The sequence below is a fragment of the Oreochromis niloticus genome, linkage group LG19 (assembly GCF_001858045.2).
Source record: "Oreochromis niloticus isolate F11D_XX linkage group LG19, O_niloticus_UMD_NMBU, whole genome shotgun sequence".
In the NCBI taxonomy this organism is placed as follows: Eukaryota; Metazoa; Chordata; class Actinopteri; order Cichliformes; family Cichlidae; genus Oreochromis; species Oreochromis niloticus.
This window is the reverse complement of record NC_031983.2, coordinates 22399518-22421136: the sequence shown is the minus strand read 5'-3', so window position 1 is coordinate 22421136 and position 21619 is coordinate 22399518. Positions and strand designations below refer to the sequence as shown.

The following is a 21619-nucleotide window of genomic DNA, read 5'->3' as shown; positions in this document are numbered from 1 at the left end:
CTGTCAGCGTCGTGCACAAATCTTGGAAGAACTCCTTAGCTTGAGAAGGTTTTAATGACAAAAGCTGAGCTGCAATGTAAAATCTGACAAAGTCACAATTCTGCTTCATTTGCGTAAACAGGGATTGAATGAAAAATTGATTTCACATATTTTTAATTCACAAGCACAAATGTCAACTTTTTAAGTGACTTATAGTATTATTTTATTAAAAAAAAATAGCAAGTGAATAACTATTTTAAATAGAAATCAACCTATTTCTGGTGATATATTTGGATTTATTACAGAGCTGAAAAAGGAGTGATGACAGAAAATATTTAACAGGTGGAATAATATAATAATATAAGTCTTGTGGTACATAGACATAAACAATTTTGTTAATTGAAAATGGTAAAGATTTTCGGTGATTGCTGCAATTAGGGGGAATAAATAGTTACTCCGGTCCATCCCACATGAGCTCAAACTTGCGCCCATGAGGTAGCTGAGTTTGACAGACCTGATCTGTAATGTCTAAAATATTTTTTTTTAAAAACTGGCTTTGTGTTCAGTGAGACCAGCAGTAGGAAAGTCAAAAATATTTGATTACAAACAGAGAACACCAGCGAATAATCACACCTGAGACAGAGCAGGTGCATTTTAAATTTAAGTTAATTGAAATAACTTGAAATTAACTAGAGATTTTTTTTCTGCCCAGAGTAATAGTATAAAAGCTCCTAAGCCAGACCAACATTCCAGACAGATTATCCGCCTGGAATCCCCTCCTGGTCCTGCCGCTCTGCTAGCTGTGGTGGTGGGATGTGACTAGTCGAAGGCTCACGTCTTTGCGACTCCTCAGGGGGTTTGTTGTGGGTGAGGGATAAAAGACGGGGGGATGCAGTTTCAAATGGAATTAGAAGGATTTTTGTTCTTCCCCTGGTGGATCAGTCATGTTCATTAGAGCTAATCTCAACATGTATCTGCATGTGTCAGCCTGAAGCACCGAGCTCGACTTTTTGCTGCCTCCTAATTCAATCGCGGGCGTCTTTCGCACCGCGTTACATGCAGAGACATCTGACTGGCATCTCGCAGTCTAAGTTTGTCACAGTCGAGCGGCCGTGCTCCAAGCCTTATTGGATTAGAGGCAGAAACAAATGATTATTGAAGGCAGGCAAACAGGGTGACCTGTTGAAGGGGATTTTCATTATCGACAACACAGAGAGGGCTGGACACAGGCAGTTCATTCACAGCCTTCAGCTGCAGGCGCACAGCTGATTGACAGCTTAACAGGTCTTGGCTCAAATCACTGAATCATCACATGTTTCATTCATAAAGGCTTTGCCGCACACATATGGGAAATCATTAAAGTGGAGTTGAGTGTTTAGTTGACCTCTTGGTTATCTTGTTGTCTAATCTAAGCATCGCGATTAAAAGATTTTGAACAGTGATATCTCAGCAAGCAGCTGTTTTACTAAATGGGGATCAAAATATAGTGGAGTTATGGCATTCTTAGCAGCAAATGAGATCAGCCTCCCTGTGCGTGTGCTGTAACCTGAGCATCTCCACTCTCTGTTTTGGTAGCTGGTTCGTGTGCAAGTGCATGTTAGGTTATGTGAGTCTGTTAAACTGCTGGCCTCACAAGCGTTCACTCAGTAGTTTAAGAAGAAACTACTCCAAGTTGGGATGTTGGTGCTTCAGGACGACATCCAATTGTTCTGCTGTATTTTTAGCATCTTTATATTTTGATAATTTTAGTGGAAATGTTTTCCAAACACCCAAAATACATATAAGTTTTGTTGCAACAACATTTACAGTAATTGCCTGTATCTGTACAGCACAGAATAGCAATATAGTTTTTTAAAAAGTTGTTGTACAGTAATATTAGATGTTAAGATTACTTATAAATCTCACAGAGCAATATGGTGTTTTTTGTTTGTTTGTTTGTTTGTTTTTAAACATGTCTGCGTTCCTGAGAGTTTCTTCTTTTATTTTTCCCCCCAGTGTTTCTTAATCCACATCAAGGGACTAAGAATAGGTGCAGTCTGTAAAGCCTTATGTGGCAAAGTTTCAAAGTTTATGGCAATCCATTAAATAGATGAAACCAAAGGGCTTTGCCATCTCCTGAGAGCCATGGACAAAGTTTTCAACTTTTAAACCTAAAAATTTAGTTTTTCTTTGCTTGAAAACCACCGATCAAGCCAGATATGAGAAAAATATATTATACTATAAGTGGCTGCTGAATGCACCAGTCCTGAAATGTTACTGGTTTTCCCTCTTGCAGAGATCGTAGATGGCAACGCCAAGATGACCCTGGGAATGATCTGGACCATTATCCTCCGCTTTGCCATTCAAGACATTTCTGTGGAAGGTAGTGTTGTGTGTGTGGTTGTGTTTGTGGGAACATTTCCACACGCGTCTTATTCATTTGGTTTATTGAAAAGAAGCCTAGCTCACTGTCTTCATTTGCAATTGAAAACACTTTTCATTGACACAGTGTCTCAGTGTTAAGACCTTTGTCACGCATTGCACTGAGCTTAAAAAACTGCACAGTACCTCATAAAGACTTGAGACAATTTCCAGTCATTTGTATATGAATGTGTCAGAGGTGCTTTTTTTTCTATCAAGGTGGAAACGTTTGCGATGCGGTCTTGTCCATGGTTAACGTATATGATGCACTTACAGGATAATCCAATTTAAACGCCAGACGTTTGCAAAGTTTGCTTTGTTCGGCATCTCCACACTGTGTTTATTAGTGAATTTTGCTTTACTGGTTTGCTTTAAGAGGATGCTTGACACCATTTGGTATTGACTGAAAATAGGAAAGCATGAAACCTCCAAGCAGTCACACATGCTTTCCATTCTCTTCACCTCCACTTAATCCAGCACTAAACAGGGATTAGTGGAGAGTCGGTCAAAGTAAAAGCCCGAGAGTTGCTCCAACTTCACAATGATCCCTTTTCTCCAACCACAGAGACATCTGCCAAAGAGGGCCTCCTGCTGTGGTGCCAGAGGAAGACTGCCCCATACAAGAATGTCAACATCCAAAACTTTCACATCAGGTACGAGCCCGGAGAGGAACACAAATTTTACTCACATGCTAAGCTGCAGTTACAGTTAATCACATGAGATTGTGGAACCATAAACATAACTATCGGAGGCTCAAAATTTGATGTCAAACAGGGAAAATTAGACTAAAGAATGTGTACGAGCAGGGGTGCCTTCACCTCAGCTAAAGTCAGTTTTATGTAGTCTGAACCTAAGTGGAAAATTTACCTTTTGTGCATTTTTGCTTTTGGCTCTTCGTTGTTCTAATGCTCATTTATACCCAAACTTTAAAATAAGATTAGGGGGAAAAGGAAAACAGCCCAGTTTGTTGCTTAGTGTTGGAAATATTTCTGACAATCAGGAGATACAGTAAGCAGATATTACCTGAGCAAAAGTTCAGAGCTGGATTACAGGAGGATGGTTAAATATCGGCCCGTCCACTCTGGGTTATGTTACCTTTGTCTTTGTCGTTCATCTTTGTTTTGGAAACTTTGAGAAAAACAAGTCTTTGCAAACGCACAAATCTCATCATGGACGGACGATGAGACGCTTAAACACCTGAGGCATGTTGTTGCTGGACTGGCAGGTGCGCACACATATAAACAGAGGTGTATTTGTGTCACCTTGTGATCTAGATCTCTTCTAACACTATGAACTTGTATACGCTATTATAACAGTAACATAACGTTAATGCAACACAGATTCTTAGGTTGCGATCCCAGCTGTGAGACATCCTGTTAGAGATTTAAAAAAATAAATAAATCTGTAACAGGATGCTTCTTCATGCGTTTAAATTCTGTATTTGGGTTTAGTCTTTGTTCGTGTTCGAGGACTTGCACTTTCAGGTATCTTGTTGCCACCTATACCTCAAAAATCAAAGCGTAAGCCTCTTTCAATGAAGTGTTTTTAAATTTTGGAAGTCCCCTACTGACACATGATACTTTCCTACTGGTAAGCTTTTTATGCATGAATCCTTCTACCCTCCAAATATCGGCAAAGGGCACTGCTTCAGTTAAAATGTGGTTTTCAGCTTGGCTGTTTAAGCGAGGTCTTTATGAGGAGTTAATTTTCAAAACACCCGAATTACACAAACACACAATTTCATAAATAGCTCAGACTCGATGCAGATGAGAGCAGTTGCCTCAGACAGCGCTGATAGTGAACAGATCGGACTTGAAATAGCAGAGTGCACACCCTTAACCAAGAACAGACAGTAGACATCCTCGTAAAGTAGACTGTGAAACGCAGGAAGTGGAAGTAATTATCCATCGACATGTTGCATGCAAATAATTAATCAAATTACAGCGACTAGCTGTAAGTTCTGAATGTGAAAACACAAGTGAGGATGCTGCCCAGGCATCCCTATTTCAGGCCTGGCTGGGCCTGGATCCACCTCACAGAATGCCTCCATGTATGTTGAATTATTGAAAGGAGACCTCTGTGATCCTCAGATGTGGATGAAAGCTGAGATGAGAAGGTGGAGATGAGGTCATTTCAGGAGAAGGGGATTGCCAGAGCAGAGTCCCGATCTTTGATGTGGTCTCACTGTGAGAGATTATAGCAGGGCTTTTGAGTTGGAAGAGGAGGAAAGAGTACAGAGTTTGCTTTTCTCTTTCCTGAACGCTCACATACTGCTGCTTCAGGTATGAGAAGCAATGAGCACCCTTGTAAAAACTCCTCTTGTGCGTTACAGGCACTTTTTTATGGCGAGTAATACATTAAGCATCCCATCTCACTAATTTGTTGTTTGGAACCAGAAAGCACTAATAAATCTTCTCCAGCTTCCCCAGATTGATGATATTGTGAGGCTCCATCTCATCGTGCTGCATTTAGACCGACTGGTTTCAGCACCAAGGGCAACAATCAATGAGCCACAGAAGGCCAAGCTAAAAATATATTTCAGAGAAATAAAATCACAATCACGATCATCGAGCTACAGAAAAATCAGATTTAGCTGCTATGCCTTGTATGGATTTTATAACCTGGGATCCAAAAATGATAGGATGCAGTGACTTGGTAATCATTTCAAATCTAATATCTAATCTAAAAATCGTAGAATATCCACATGGTCGGCTTTTCTCCACATATTGGAGTTTCCAAAGGCTGGAAAGGTAGTGAAACATAAATAAGAGCAAAACAAAACAATTGACAATAGCTCAGTAATATGATCCAGAATTATTTCTCAGATTGCATCACGGTGCATGATAGTTTTAAATGATTGAGAGTTATTTGTATACAAAGGCCTTCTTTGTGCTCAGGCTTACTTAGGTTGAAGGCAAAGTAGAAAACTGTCCCATGATGGCAATGACGGTTTCCTTTGTAAAGCACATTTTATTACACGCAGTCCTGATGTGCTGAACACAGAGGATTAAAACATAAAGTCCTGTTTAGGTTAACAGTGCCTTAAGGCAGTGAAAACAGCAAAATATAATAAAAAGAAAACCAAATAAAACAACACAAAAAACACCTGTGTGGTGTAAGCGTGTGTGATCAAAGTTTGAAATTCCTTTTGAAAATCATAGACACCCCATGCTCCGGGTGAAAGAGGAGCTGGCCATCTGGTGTCTTATGAACACATGGTTAAATTACCAGCATCTGGATGATATGGGAGTATATTAGTGCATATAACATGTTGATCATCAAATGGCCCAATGTTAACGTTATTGTCAGTCTCATGAAAAAGAGAAAGCATAAGCAGAAAATATCTGCATGAAGATTGTGCTGCATCGTTTAAATATGACAAAATGCAGTAAATGCTGAAGATGAATTATAAATAACTTTATATGAGTCACTAAAACCTGGCATTCTATTGTATTTGTGCAGAAGAGAGCCAACTGGTTTCTGCATACAATAAAAAGCGAACCACGTAACATCTGTTAGTGAGTCGCAGTGAGATCACTTGCCAAGACAATCGCTCTGGAAAATGAAAGAAAACCAGCACCAAGATATCATGTCTGTTCAGTGTACAAAAGTGTCTGAGCAGGAATATCTTTTTCTTTGAATGTGTTCCAGGCTCTGGCGCTCAAATTCCAACAGATATCAGAGTTTTAAACAGTTTCTCTTTTGAAAAGCACCAAAAGCCCCGCCTTCTTGTCTCCTTTGGGTCCCGAACACACGTTGAACATCTGTCTCGTCTTATTATGTCTTATTTCTTATTCTGCAACAAAAGCACAAAGGAAAATTTCATGGCGAAGGATAAAAAACATTGAATTTCTTAAGGGCTATTGTTTGAGCACGTTTGGTGCAGAAGATCTGGGTGAAATGGCACGTGGTGTTGGAATGATTCGGGGTTGAGTTACACAGAGCTGATTAAGGAGGACAGACTGATGGGGATGGTCTTGATTAAAGTTGAATTCCTGCCATTTTTCCTGATCACTCTTTCTCTACCTCGTTCTCTCAGCTGGAAAGATGGTTTGGGGTTCTGCGCGCTCATTCATCGACACCGTCCAGAGCTCATTGACTATGGAAAATTGCGCAAGGTGAGTGTGCTGCTCGACTGCAATCGAAACCCCGAACTGGAGCTATAGACGGGAGTAACTGCGTTTCACATGCCTCAAATAAACTCTGAAAATAAGACAAGGAAGTAACATCATTGTCTTTTGACCAATTAAAGAAGAACTCTAGCTGTACCTTCTTCTGTACTGGTTGCCAGCCCCTGTAGCTAACTTTAATTACCATGCTTATATCTCCAAGGATGATGTCAACTGTTTCTATGGTGCGGTTAAAAGCAATATAAAAGTTTTGATGATCTGCTGGTTGTTGCTGTTGCCAGGACGACCCCATGACCAACCTGAACACAGCCTTCGACGTGGCAGAGAAGTACCTGGACATCCCCAAGATGCTGGACGCAGAAGGTGAGCAGGCAGGGAGTCAAACTGTAAAATGACATCATGAAGAGCAGATTTCCTGCCTCTCTTTGTTTAAAGGCAAAAATCTGCTCTCTCAGATTTTCTCTTCAGAAATCTGAGAGCTCTTTGAAGACCTGGGTGTCACCTTAACTCGATCTTTGTATATTTACATCACTTTATTTCTAGTTTCAACCACTCTAAAGGCTTTAGTGTTTACAGCTGTGAGAGCTACTGTGCCTTCAGAAAAGAGTCGAGGAATGTAAAAAATACCACTTTTTCTGTCTATTTGTTGATTTCTCGGTAATGACATTCTGCTTTGACTTTAAATGACCAACTTTTAAACAAGTGGGCTTTATCTGATTCCTGAGAGGGTATATTTTGGCCTTAACATTCACTTGTGCAGCTGTGCAAACAATGGGAGACTATTTTCTACTAAATGTAAATATTCAGTTCTTTCTCTACAAATAAATTAAGCCTTACTGACGTCATCCTTTATTTTCAAGTATGGTTTGCTCACCAAGTAGTTTTAGATGTGAAAACTGGAGTTTTTCTGTTAAGAGATGTAGCTAAAGCTATTAATAAATAGCTTTAGCTACATCTCTTAACTATAAATATTATTTGTGTGATGAGTTTTGCTTCCCTTTTTTTTCATTTAACTGTTCTGTGTTTAACAACCTCAACCTCCTCCCACTCAACCCTATCCTCCATCCCCTCTCTGACATCCTCTCTTCCCCACAGACATTGTGGGCACTGCCCGTCCGGACGAGAAGGCAATCATGACCTACGTCTCTAGCTTCTACCACGCCTTCTCAGGCGCTCAGAAGGTATCCTGGATGCAGCGTCTCCTTCCTCCTCCTTCTCCTCTTCGTCCTCACTCCCCTCCTTCCCTTTTTTCTACCTCCACGTGTTTCTCCTAACGGTATCCTTCTCTCTCTGCAGTGCACAACGCCCCCTGCAGGGGTCGTCTTCTTTACTTTCCGCATGGTTCACACCACCAAATGCATGATGGGACAAAAACACGCTGTTCTTAGAGGCAATGAGTGCAAGTGTGTCTCCAGTCTACCTTGTTGTAATGGCACTGCAGGCTAGCAGAGCCACCCCTCATTAGGGTTTCATGGTGCTGAGCAAAAGCAGAGTGGGAAGTGTGGCGACGTTTATCTGATCGGAGTGATGGTGATTGGCTGTGATAGTATAGTTTGACACAAATTAGCCTGAAGTGTATTACAGAGGGGGATATGTAACTGTTTAATTGGACGATTATGTTCAGCCCTCGAGTGACAGCTTAAATTGAGAGTGAAGGAATGAATAAAATTAAAACTGGTGCTTCGTAGTCAAGCAGGAGGCTGGATATGTGGCAGCTGGCTACACACAGGAGTTCATTTCCCTGTTGCTTTGCAGGAAAGAAGTGCTACTTTGGAGTTTCTCAGTGGGATAACGAATTCCTGTCTGTTAGTTTGACAACAGCGTACATAGAAGTACAACAGGAAATGTGAGACTGTGCTGCACCTCTGCAGCATCATGAGGCAGAAGTTATGTAAGAGCCAGGTTCATCTAAGAGGCCCAGCAGTGGAGAGAGCACTTCACCACAGCTGTGTTTGAGCAACGTGCACCAAAAGATGTCTGTGTTTATAAGTGGAGAGAGTGGTGTGCCTCATTGAGAGAAGTTAAACTACAGCTGGACTCTGGATTGCATCATAGATAAGGAGGTGTGGGATGACATACAGCTGGCTCTCAATGCAACAAAATGAAAAGTTAAAACACTCAAGAAACCATTACTCCTTATAAAATGAATGTGTTTTCACTTCATGCTTCCACCTCCCACTTTGAATCAAGGCAAGCATCTCACTATTCACAAGAAAAATTAGGAATCGCTAATGACAAACTAACTTGAAGACCAACTGCAGGTAAACTGGAGATAACTTGTCACTGCACCCCCTGCTGGCCCTTTTTGTCTCTGCACACTTTTACTCTTGTGCCTTTTTTCTCTTCCCTGTCCTCTCTCCTTTTCCTCTGTTCCCTTGGCAGATATCATTAGCACCTTGAGGCCAGATGAGAAGGCCGTCATGACTTATGTGTCGTGTTATTACCACGCATTCTCAGGCAAACAGAAGGTGAGGAATAAAACCTAATAAAAAATTTTAAAAAAACCTCACAAAAATACCTGCTGTACTGGTTGGCAGTGAATATTTTTTGCCTTAGTTCTCTGAAGCTTTTTAGCATTTTTTTTTAGCTCATTGTTTGGGTTATACAGTTCCATGTTTCCATTCACTTACACCTCCCTCATAGAAATGTTTACAGTGTCCAAAGAACATTCAAATACCTCTACTGTACATCATTGGTCCAGCTTCAGACAGCAGACAAAACAGTAAGAGTTTACGTATTTAACATAATGGAGCATTCAGCAGCTAACAGGAAGAGTCTGTGGAGTTGAAAAATAGAACTAAAAGCAGCGTGCATGTTTTGGATTCGTATGTAAAGTTTCTAAAGAACATTTTCTATTGTCCTGCAGTAAATGCAGGACACCCAGAGTTCTTCCTCTCTGCACACCAAATCCTGATTATAGACTAGGTGGGAGTGGGATATCTGGTTGCTTTGACTTCATATTAAAACATTAAGCAATCCAAGAAACACACACATATTTGCATTGCTGACATCATTGCTGTCTGAAAATTAAGTTTATGTGCCTCAAAGTGCTATCGCTTGATGCATTTTTATTGTGGGAGGCTCCACTGGGAGACTTGGCTTATTCAGAGCCTCCTTATCGCCTCTCTTTCAGCAGTATATTGATCCCTGATACAATGTACACCCCTGCAACTAGTCCCTGCACTCTCAGTGGAATATATTATTCCAAAGACATGCCAAATCCGCTAAAGATCTCCGCAGCGAGTAATAGAGACTTATCACACATGCAGGATATCCGCTAAGTCTCCTGTACTTAAAATCTTTATTAGGATCCACTTCTTAATGGAGCTCTCCTGAGAAGCAGGAGTCCGGAAACTGCTGCTGGCTGGCACACAGTTTTACAGTTCTGGCGTAGATTTCAGAAACGATGGGTGGAGGAACAGTTACTCCTCCTCTGTTTAACACCTCAGATTTCACCCTTTAGGGCAGATATTTAGCAATAAACACTATGAGTTAGACATCCCCATGTTGGAACGCTCTGCACGTGGAAATCCTCACATTAACTCTGCAAAGTTAAATAACAATATTGTTTTTAAGGAAGTGTAATTCCTGATAATCAGGTTATAATTCAGTTTCTGATCCAAAAATAAATTCTGTGCGCAGTGATTATGTTGTCTATTCCTTTTTCTCCCTTGTATCACCTGTTAGCTACATGACAATGGAACATGAATATAAAAAACGATTAGTTATTTCTCTCATTGTGGAGGTTTCTTTGAGCTGTGGTGGAGTTTGTAGTTACACACATATTCCATCTTCTTTAAGGCCCAATTTTAAGTTACAGCCCCATAATTAATGTTTTTATTAACACTGGATCACATGGTCCATTTTTATTAGTGCATAGTCTATGTGGTGAGGGGAAAACCCAGGATTTTATCACAGTTTCTTGCTGTTCTGTGCTTTGTTTTAGCTTCTTTCAGCTCTTAGTTTTGCTGTCAGACATGCCACTTAATTGTTTTGTTTCTCAGTCAGTGTTGTCAAGTGTTTAAAGTGAAAAGCTCAGTTAAACTTCACACTAGACAAAAGGACTCATTTTTAGCTGCTAAAAAAAAAGATAGGCTTAACGGGAGGGAAAATTGCAATCATGCTCCAAATCTGTGGTGTTTAATGAGTGTTTCTGCTGTCCCAAAGGGGCTAAAAAATGAGTAATTGCAAGTTTAAGGGCTTGAATTAAAAAAGGAATGTGAAAAGAATCAAAGAAGTCTGATCTCTAGGTTTTAATGTGGGACCTATTATGATAAAATTTCCTTTAATTGTTCCATTAAAAATATTTGTTATATTGAGTCTTGGTGCGCCCCCTTAGTTTTTCCACTGTCTGAAACAAGCTGTTCTGTCTTTTTGAGTTGACTTTCTTCTGACCTGAAGGTTTGAGCAGCAGGTCTGTGGGGGTTCTGCTGATCATACAGAAGAGACACAAAATAGGGCAGCGTCCACAGTGGCACCGCAGATAAATGGGAAGATGGTTTTCACCTTAATAATCCTTCCCTTCTTGTCCCTGTGATGTCACAACAAAGTAATTCATGAAAGAGGTCCTGGCTGTCGAGCCTTTCATTAAACAGGCCCAGCATGCAAACATTTGCTCACAGAAGCACGACCTGCACATCATGGCTCTCCTTTTAAGGCAACTCCTGGTGGGACCCCCGGAGCATGTCTCTGACCGAGCCAAGTTTCCCCTGTGATCTCTTAACAAAAGAGGTTGGAAACAGTCCTCAGTGTGGGATGCCAGGCTGTGAACTATGAAATGGGGCAGGAGGGAGACTTGGGTTTAGCTTACTGAGACTGTGCACCCTCTAAAAGGACACTGCTGCAAGGATGCACTGTCTTTTCAATCAATACATTTACTTGTCAAGCACTTCAGAGGTATATTGACAATGGGTTTGATTTGCTGCAGTCACAGATGGAGTTCTGCCTTTCTTGTTTTATGCTAAAAACTGTGCTGCATTTCTCAGCTAAAATCTGCTGCAGATTTTCCAGACTTTATGCATGTCGCTTCAGTTTCTGCTTGTATTTTCTTTCAGAATTCTTTTCTCTTTACAGCATTTTCATCTTAAACACAACAGGTTACCGACTACATATTGTCATGGTGATTTATTCATACATTGTGCATTCAGTATTAAAGACTGACAGAGGTGTTGTGTCAGAGATGAGCCCCTCTGTTCCCCCCACTGGGCTTCACTCTACATTTCTCCAGTCAGAGCTCTCTTTATGTAGGTTGAGAGGCTAAAATAACACACTATTTGCTGCTGCTGTGCTATAAAAAGATAGTGTTGCAGAGAGAACGCTGCCCCTACACCTGATGACAGGTACAGTTTAATGCATCATTGTTACAGCTCTCCGAGTTGTCACCGTTGCTCTCTCGAGTCCTGCCCGCTGGAAACAGGCTGGACTCTATTTAATCTTGAGGCATTTCATTGACATTCTCAGTACAGCACAGACATTATTATACATTATAGGTATGGTAACATGCAGTGACTGTCCTGATTTTACTTTCCTGCAGAGCTGTTGCTGATGTATTGCTTCATTCCCTAAAAATGACTCATTTGGGAAATCTTGGAGTGCTTCTGTGTAGGCAGTATGGATGGATGGATAGATGCAGTCAGATCAAATATATCACCTGTGGCACACTCACCAGTTAGATATACAAGGAACATTATAGATGGCTGCATAACACCAAGGCTCAAAATTTGCTCTGTCTCTCTCAGCTGTGGGTCTCACACTGTTTCCCCCCTCGCCCCCGCCATTTAGGCAGAGACAGCGGCCAACAGGATCTGCAAGGTGCTGGCTGTCAACCAAGAGAATGAGCAGCTGATGGAGGACTATGAGAAGCTGGCCAGTGATGTGAGCACACCCCAGTTTTTATCCTTTAATTGCCCTGCAACTTCTCTACTCCCCCCCCCCCCCCCCCCCTCTCTGTTTTCCTCACCCTTACTGAGCCACTCCCTCACCTCCTACCCCTGGGGGTATTTGTGCTCTAAACAGGTATAAACATGGCATATCAAGATAACCAGCGGCCAGACAAACAGGTTTTAGGCACAGAAGTGCACCAGATAAAATCTGATTTTATGGTAGTTGGTCTGTTTTCTCTCTCATTTTATACCATTTGCTTATAAATGAGGTAGCAGAGAACTAGACCAGATTGGTAAAGTACACGCTGCATGAGAACATTATAGAGTTACCTCACAGTTATGCACATTGTCACAGATTAAACAAACAGATATGAACTTTATGTTTTTATTTAATTCTATCCTTACGTATTTACCTACCACAGTACCTGTGGGCAGGTTCAGGCTAGCACTTTATGCCAGTGAAGCTGAGACTTTTATCTCTCATGACAAAAGAGGCTATTTCCCCAAATAGTGAACAATTCCTTGAAAAAATCAGTGGATTTTTAAAGGTTAACAGTTTATTAAAAACTATTTTAAAAAGACTTATTTTTGGTGCATTCAGTGACCTGTCGTAAAGTCAGGTTAATTTAAGTGAACTTTCAATAAAAAAATATTTGTGTATATCTGATGCTTTGTTGTGGATGATGGTAAAGAAAATGAGAGAAAACATGCGAAAAGACACAAAACTTACATTTCGTTGCAATCAGTTAATAAAACGTAACTAGTCAACTAATTATCTCACCTTGTATTCTTTCTTCACATGTCAATCACATCCAACACATCTCATCTTCTTCCTCTCTGACAATCATTACGCTCCATTTTCTGTGATTTGCATGGTTCTTCTTCCCCATTCATCTCCATAAACTCATTTTCCCTCCATCTGCCTCCTCATAATCTCATCCTTTACCACACACACATATACATACATACACTTTTCCACGCATTACACAACACCCCAGTTGCTGGAGTGGATCCGTCGCACCATCCCCTGGCTGGAGAACCGAATGCCGGAGAACACCATGCAGGCCATGCAGCAGAAGCTGGAGGACTTCAGAGATTATCGCCGCCTCCACAAGCCGCCCAAAGTGCAGGAAAAGTGCCAGTTGGAGATCAATTTCAACACCCTGCAGACCAAGCTGAGGCTCAGCAACAGGCCTGCATTCATGCCCTCTGAGGGAAAGATGGTCTCGGTAAGTCAGGGCAGTTTCTGAAAGAACAAACTTGAAAAAGTTTGAGATGTCAGAAAACATTGTAGCTTTTTTTACTCTATTTTGCATTTTCTACTATTACATAATATGAATAATTACACAGTGACAACAATTACATAAACATTTTACAATTTGTAAAGTCTCAAAACATCAGGAGCCATTTTTCCCATTATAACTGTGAAATAAGTAGTATATGAACAAATCGAATAAGATTCCCCCAACTGTAACTTCACTGTTTTCAATTCCCCTTTGGTTCAGTCTTAAAGCTTTCATTATTAACTGAAAAAGGCAATAAAACCTCATCTGTAAAGCATTTATCAGAGCTCAAATACAGCCAGACAAAAGTAACAAATGCTTTTGAACTTCTAAATGTCTCAAACGCCAAGTCTGTAAAACGATTTTTGTGTAATTAAGGTGCTCAACATTTGCACATGCAAATTCCAAGCAATTTGAATGCATGTAAAATATTAAGTGTTTTCAAACAGTGCAACAAATAGTACCTTAACATTTTACACTCGAGGTTTAGCAGTCTCAGCTCCACGTTGAGGACTGATCTAAACAGAATAAGTCGTCACTCCTTAAGTAGAATATATACAGTTGCTAAGTACAGACTTAAGACGGTGAGCCATAAAAGTAAATGCGAGGTTTAAATAAAGTAATGCTAGGTTGTGGATGTGTATAGCTGTAAAATAATATATGTAGTCCCAGAACATGAAAGCTGTTTTGTTTACTTGGATTTATAGCTCAGATTTTCATCCGTTGAAGTCACAGCCCGGTTTAGACTGTTTCTCCTTTGCCTCATACAGGACATTAACAATGCGTGGGGAAATCTGGAGGGAGCAGAGAAAGGCTACGAAGAATGGCTCCTCAACGAGATCCGCAGGCTGGAGAGACTCGACCACCTGGCAGAGAAGTTCAGGCAGAAAGCAGCCATCCACGAAGCCTGGACTGAAGGTACCTACTGTTTTGAAAAAAGTGCACATATGAACATAAAGAACTAAAGCGCTCCTGTGTTTAGTGCTTTGTGGCTGAGGTAAAGTAAAAATGCAGCATTACAGGTTGGAGATATTTTAGCTTTAATGATATACTTTCTGTGTCTCCCCCTGCAGGTAAAGAGGACATGCTGCAGAAGCGGGACTATGAGACGGCCTCTCTGTCAGAGATTAAGGCTTTGCTGAAAAAACACGAGGCCTTTGAGAGTGACCTGGCGGCACACCAGGACCGCGTGGAGCAGATTGCAGCCATTGCACAGGAGTTAAAGTAAGAGAAGTGAACAGATGGAAATCGTAAATTGTGCAGGAACCTTCTGTGGATCAATAAAAGGATGAAGCAGAGTTGGATAATTTGAGGGCTCCTGTGCATTTACAGCTTCCCTGTTTGCACAGTAAGAGCTGAGCCTACAACTAGGACATTCTGCTCATTCTCATTTCACGCCACATAAAAACAAAATCAACAAATCAAGATGACAGACAAACAGGAACAAAATTCTTATCTATGAAAGATGATTAATGTGAGTTAAAGCTGCTCTGCTGCAGATAACGAACCACTTGTGTTCCTGTCTCTTTTGTGCTCCAGTGAGCTGGACTACTATGACTCCCCCAGTGTTAACGCTCGCTGCCAGCGGATCTGCGACCAGTGGGACGCTCTGGGAGCTCTGACCCAGAAACGCAGCGAGGCTCTGCAGGTAACATGGGACAAGCCCAGAGGGAATCCAAAGTAAACAACCTAGCAAAGAGTCACATTTCTGACTCGCTTTAAAGAACTCACTTTAAAGTGTTTTAAATTCCCCCTGTCCTTCTTTATGCTGGTGAGGGCAAAAATTTAGAGATGAAAGAGTTTTTCCTCACAGTGAGAAGCTGTGACGACAATTTCAGAGTTCCTGCTGGCCTTGAAAAGCCTTTCAAGTTTAGAGACTTTATTTGTGAAGATATAACCCCCAAATCCCTCTATGAGCTTTGTGAATGCTCATGCAAAAAAATAAGCCTCTGCAAATTCTTGAATTTCACCCAGATAGACTTTGAAGGTCAATAAAAGCCCTGTAAATTTATGTTTATCACATTTTAATGCTCAACAGAGAACAGAGAAGCTCCTTGAAACCATCGACCAGCTGTACCTTGAGTTTGCCAAAAGAGCGGCTCCATTCAACAACTGGATGGAGGGCGCAATGGAGGACCTGCAGGATACATTTATTGTCCACACCATTGAAGAGATCCAGGTGAGATGGGGAAAAATAGATGCGACTTTGGGGAATAAATAGAACTAGAAAAATTTGCATTTCCTGCGAAAATGCAGTGTGGATGCTGGAACGCTGAAGCTGTCAGCTGAAACTAGCTGAAAAAGCTGAAAAGTTGCAGAATTTGTAAAAACTTTGCAGAAGCAAAGGAACGTTGCTAAAATGTAGTAACTTAGCAGAACTGCAATATCTTAGAGGAAACATAATACTTGGCAGAAATACAATAGCATAGCAGAACTTAGCAGAAATATTGTAACTTACCAGAAACACGATAACTTCCCAAAAATACAAGAATTTCGGAGAAATAGTATAAGATAACAGAAAGAATATATTTAGCCAAACATTCTTAAACATTACAGAAATACTACTCTATAGCAGAAATGATATATTTAGAAAGAAAAATATAATATAGTAGAAATACTATGATTTAGCAGAAATCCTGCAATATAGCTCAATAACAATGATTTAGAACAGATACTAAGATTTAGCAGAATAGTAATAACTTAAGTGAAAATATTGGAAAGGTAAAATGACAAGCTGAATAAAAAGGAACATGGTTAAGTTTGCTCAAAACTAATTTTTGTTCACCTGTGAAAAAATAAAATAAAAATACATTTAGAAATACAAATAAGAACAGCCAACAGATACACACAAAATTAAATATGGATACACAAATCAACAAATACACACAAAATCAAATATGGATACACAAATGTACAGAGAGAGACACACACACACAGGGTGTATGCCAGTCAACCAGTCTGAATATATTATATTTTTATCCAACAATGAGATGCTGCCCTAAAAAGGGCTTTGTGTGTGTCTTTCTCTCTCTCTCTCTCTCTCTCTCTCTCTCTCTCACACACACACACACACACACACACACACACACACACACACACTCAGGCTCACACACACACACACACATATAGCATCAGCAAGTGAACAGGGGCTGTTAACAGCATGTTTCTAGGTCAGTCAAACAGCTGTGAGATTCTCAATTTGAATCCACCAATCAGAGGGGCTGTGTGCTTTTTCCTGCCAAAACTGGTGCACCAAGTGCAGGCTTTTACAGCACAGAGAGAGACAGGATTTTTGCAGTCTATTTCTCATAGTGAGGACTCCCCTCAAACAAACAGCCATAAATTCCTAACCGTAGGGGCTTAAACGGTCATTCTTAGACCGTAGTGTTCAGAAGACATGGGAGAATCTTGAAATGTTGACCATTTAAAATAAAAATATGAAATATCATAGATATATGACATGGATGATTGGTTGTCTTAGAAGCCATGATTGCCCCAATATGCAAATTTGAATGTACAAGGCCTAAGATATGATTGGCTGGCTGGGAAGCCATGAAGGCAACAATATGCAAATTTGAATGTGCAAGCCCTCGGATATGATTGGTTGTCTCAGAAGCCATATAAAAAGCAGTAAAACTGTACTATGATTTGGTAGAAAAACTATAATTAATCAAAAATACTATATTTGGCAGAAATACTATGTTGTAGCAGAAACACTATATTTAGCACAAATCTGATGAAATAGAAGAAATAGTATGATTTAGCAGAAATGCTGTATTTAGCACAAATACTGGAAAGCAGGAGAAATGCTATGACTTAGCACAATAGTAATAACCTAAATAGAAAAATTGGAAAAGCAAAATGGACAGCTGAAAAAATCCTGAACATGCTAAGGGTCCCTCAAATGTAATTGTTAAATGAGAAAAAAACCAGCAAAAAAAAGTATAACAGTCACACAACCACAAATATGTACACATATGGTAACACACATGCACAGACAGACACACACAGGATCCAATTCAGTCAACCAGTCTAAATATATTGAATTTAAATCTTACAATGAGATCATCCCATAACAAGCCTTTCTTTCTCTCTCTCTCTCTCTCTCTCTCTCTCTCTCTGTCACACACACATACACACACACACACACACACACAAGATCCAATTCAGTCAACCAGTCTAAATATATTGATTTTGAATCTTAAAATGAGATCATCTCATAGAAAGGCTTTCTCTCTCTCTCTCTCTCTCTCTCTCTCTCTCTCTCTGTCACACACACACACACACACACACACACACACACACACACACACATACACACACACACACACAAGATCCAATTCAGTCAACCAGTCTAAATATATTGATTTTGAATCTTACAATGAGATCATCTCATAGAAAGGCTTTCTCTCTCTCTCTCTCTCTCTCTGTCACACACACACACACACACACACACACACACAAACACACACACACACACACACACACACACACACACACACACAGGGAGAGAGAAGTAAGTTTCTAGCTCAGTCAAGCAGCCTGGGAGCTGCTGAATTTGAATCCACCAATCAGAGAGCCTGTGCACTTTTTCCCGCCAAAACAGGTGCACGCAGCACAGAGAGACACAGGATTTTTGCAGTCTATTTCTCATAATGACGACTCCCTTCAAACAAATGACCATAATTTCCTAACCGTAGGGGCTAGAACGGTCATTCTTACACCGTTTTGTTCAGAAGAGATGGGGGAATCTTAAAGTGTTGACAATTTATCATTAAAATATGAATTATTAAAGATATTTGACTTCTAATGCACCATAACTGAGTAGAACAAAGCAAAAACTGCCTTGACTTGCCCTCAAACAACGCTTTCTAACTCTAAATCTATTTGGAGTATCAATATCATTTTTTCACCGTAAGAGACAGCAGGCTTTGGTGAACAGTCATGGAAATTTTCAGGTCTCTGTGGAAATCCATCAAAAAGATATGACGAGAGAAAAAAGTGCATCATTTCCAGAGTTTGAAATCTGAAGAAATCTGAGCGAAGGACGAATTTCCTACCCTCAAACAAGTCTAACTCATTTCAGAACGGTAATAGGTGAGAAAGAAATTCTTGAATTGTGAGCGTCAGGAGTGTCTGAAGATATACTGGGACAAGCCTCATGTCTTAACTTTGCTTCGTTAAGGAGATATGACGATTCGAATATGCCTCTCATTACAGAAATCAAGCTGTGATTTTGAACAAGCTCTCCATTGACTTTCTATGGGGATTTTTGAGACTTTGTGTTGGTCTGAGGAGATTTGCCAAAATTCTATAAATCTCACAACAATGATGGTGACATTTTCTGAAAGCCAGCAAAAATACCTACGTTTTGATGTATAATTTGTGGAAGTTGAGTGAAAATTGAGCAAGTAGCAAGAAGTTGTTCGGACATGAAGAGAAGACTGCAAAACCTTCAGTGGCACACTGGAAGCCAAGTGCATAGCAACCATAACAACGCATGTATTTTGTGAAAAATCACAATTTTGCAACTCAAAACTTAAAGAGGGATAAAAGTAAAACGGTAAAAGATTTGAAAAAGCTGATTTATTCCTGAATAGCCCAATAATTTGAGAACATTTTAAAGTTTGAATGGTTGTTCTACGTGAAAGTAGGAAAAAGTAGTTAAGTTTCAAAAACAAGCAAGTTTTAGCAGAATTGCGGAAGTTTCCCATTCATTTCAATGGGACAAATTAAAGGAAAAAGCTTAATATTTTAAAAAGTATAACAGTATAAAATACCAAAAGATATAGCCGGAAAGGGAAAAATTAGCAGAATAGTTTAAAATTTGAACGGTGAAAATCGGCTGAAAATTGTGGAAGTAGATCCACGGCGAAAAACGTACGGAAACACCCGGAATAATAATAATAAAGAATAAAGAGAAACAGGAACTCAATAGTGTGGATGCCTCCAGCATCCACACAATTATCTGCCTTTAAACACAGAGCAGGGGTTATGTAGCTGAGAAGTTAACATAGGTGTTTGTTAGTTTGGAAAGTGTGCTTGTTTACTTTCTTGATGTCGTTGGCTAAGCAGCTATCGTCTATGTGAAGTTAATGTGAAGAAGCAATATATTGCCTGCTAGCTTAACAGCATATTGCACCTTCTATTGGAACATAATAGTAATAAATGAACATATGACCAAACCAAAGTTGATATATCTTCAGTATACTAAATAGATGCTTTGGATAAGTCATAATGGTTGTTACTTTACATTTTGCTGAGTACTTCTTATGATGTGAGACTACTAAACTCATAAATATACTAAGATTTATGGTTTTATTTCATGACTCCATTATTGGCAGGACTGTTGCAAAGCAAACAATCCCACTAAATGTTATATGGAAACAAATTCTCCAAAACTTTTGCACCTAGCTAGTCCAACACCGTCTGTTTTAGAAAGACCATTCAAACTCTAAAATGACCGGAACAGTGTGCTTCTGAAAAGTTTTGGACTAAGATTTACTATTATCTAAATATTTAACAACTTCAGTTCCATTCAGTATTCAGAGCCTTTGATCTGTGGGCTAGAACAGGGAACGAAGCAACAGCAGAGTTCAACAGGAATGGGCTCTCTTTTGTCCTCACGCCCATCCAGTTGTGGCAGATTGTTGCGCTTCCTAAGCCTGGATCTGCCAGAGGGTTCTTCTTGTTAAAAGGGAGTTTTTCCTTCCGTGCTTGATCTGATTGTTGGAGTTTTCTCTGTAATATTTCAGGGTGCTGAGGTGACTGTTGTTGTGATTTGGCACAATATAAATAAAACTGAATTGAATTAAATTTTAATTTCAAATGACTCCAGGAGTATTCTAAGACCATATGAAAACTATAAACTGGACAACAGGCAGGCAGGTTTTGCTACTTAATGATTAAGCACTGATAACATTAGCTGCCTGTTTGTTTTGAATTTCTCTCTATAGCTGCTTAGCACTGAAATTGCGTTAGGAAGCCTGTTGTTAACAGTTAAGCACTTCCAGGTTTGTTTGCACTATTGTGTGAGGTACTTCCTCTTTGCCACAAATCATATTTGATCTAACAAAGGAAAATTCCAGCCCAGTGGCAGGATGGCTGTTACAGAAAGCTTTCATAAAATAAAGCACTGTCTGGTGCCTCTTTAAAACTGAAGTGTTTTTTATTTAAAACTCTCAGCAGGTGGATGTTGTTCTCTTTTGATGGGCTTCAGACTAAAGTCTAACATTTATTAAACAGATTTGACACAGACATGGATCTTCTCATCTCACTCACAGCAGGAATGCAATTAAACGCAATATCAAAGTCTGACTTTGTCAGAATCTGGTCTAAAACCATGAAAGCAGATGTAAGCAGACCTAAGCAAGTTTGTCTTAACTAATGAATCAATCAAGAGAACAAAAACGAAAATGCAGTTGTTTGAATTTGGCTGCTTCTTCTTTCTTTTTTTTTATATATGACATTCTTAATATCTCTGCACAGTGTAATATAAGTTCTATATCACTACAGTTTTTAGGCAAAACAATTGAAACTCAAATTTTTGTATTCCATAATTCACAAAAAAGACCAGTTGTCTTTATTTGTCTACATTTTGTGTGTCAGGGATTAAGCACAGCCCACGAGCAGTTCAAAGCCACGCTGCCAGAGGCTGACAAAGAGCGCTTGGCCATCCTGGGAATTCACAATGAGATTGCCAAAATTGTGCAGACCTATCATGTGAATATTGCCGGCACCAACCCGTATACTACCATCAACCCACAGGAGATTAATGCCAAATGGGACAAGGTAATACAATCAATAAAAATGTAAAATATGATGTTTTTTGTTTTCATTTGTTGGAATTTTCATGTGTGTGGGGGTTTTTTTTGTCTGTGCACGATGAGTGAAAATTTGGGGTCTAGTGCATTTTTTCTCCTTTCAGTTATCCATTCACTACTTA

At 39.8% G+C, this 21619-nt stretch overlaps 1 protein-coding gene across 5 annotated transcripts in view; it reads left to right on the top strand.

The window, feature by feature from the left end:
- actn1 (actinin, alpha 1) overlaps positions 1–21619 on the top strand; it is a 57257-nt gene that overhangs the window by 28740 nt on the left and 6898 nt on the right. For 3 of the 5 annotated variants that reach the window (XM_003445460.5, XM_003445458.5, XM_003445459.5), the window contains exons 4-15: positions 2255–2341; positions 2945–3032; positions 6419–6497; positions 6791–6872; positions 7605–7690; positions 12291–12383; positions 13390–13620; positions 14445–14592; positions 14748–14898; positions 15214–15322; positions 15713–15853; positions 21283–21465. In XM_003445460.5, the coding sequence (XP_003445508.2) occupies positions 2255–2341; positions 2945–3032; positions 6419–6497; positions 6791–6872; positions 7605–7690; positions 12291–12383; positions 13390–13620; positions 14445–14592; positions 14748–14898; positions 15214–15322; positions 15713–15853; positions 21283–21465 (1478 nt within the window). Of the gene's footprint in view, positions 1–2254; positions 2342–2944; positions 3033–6418; positions 6498–6790; positions 6873–7604; positions 7691–8891; positions 8978–12290; positions 12384–13389; positions 13621–14444; positions 14593–14747; positions 14899–15213; positions 15323–15712; positions 15854–21282; positions 21466–21619 lie in introns of all 5 variants that reach the window. The other 2 variants (XM_025901239.1, XM_005477477.4) reach the window with 1 other exon arrangement.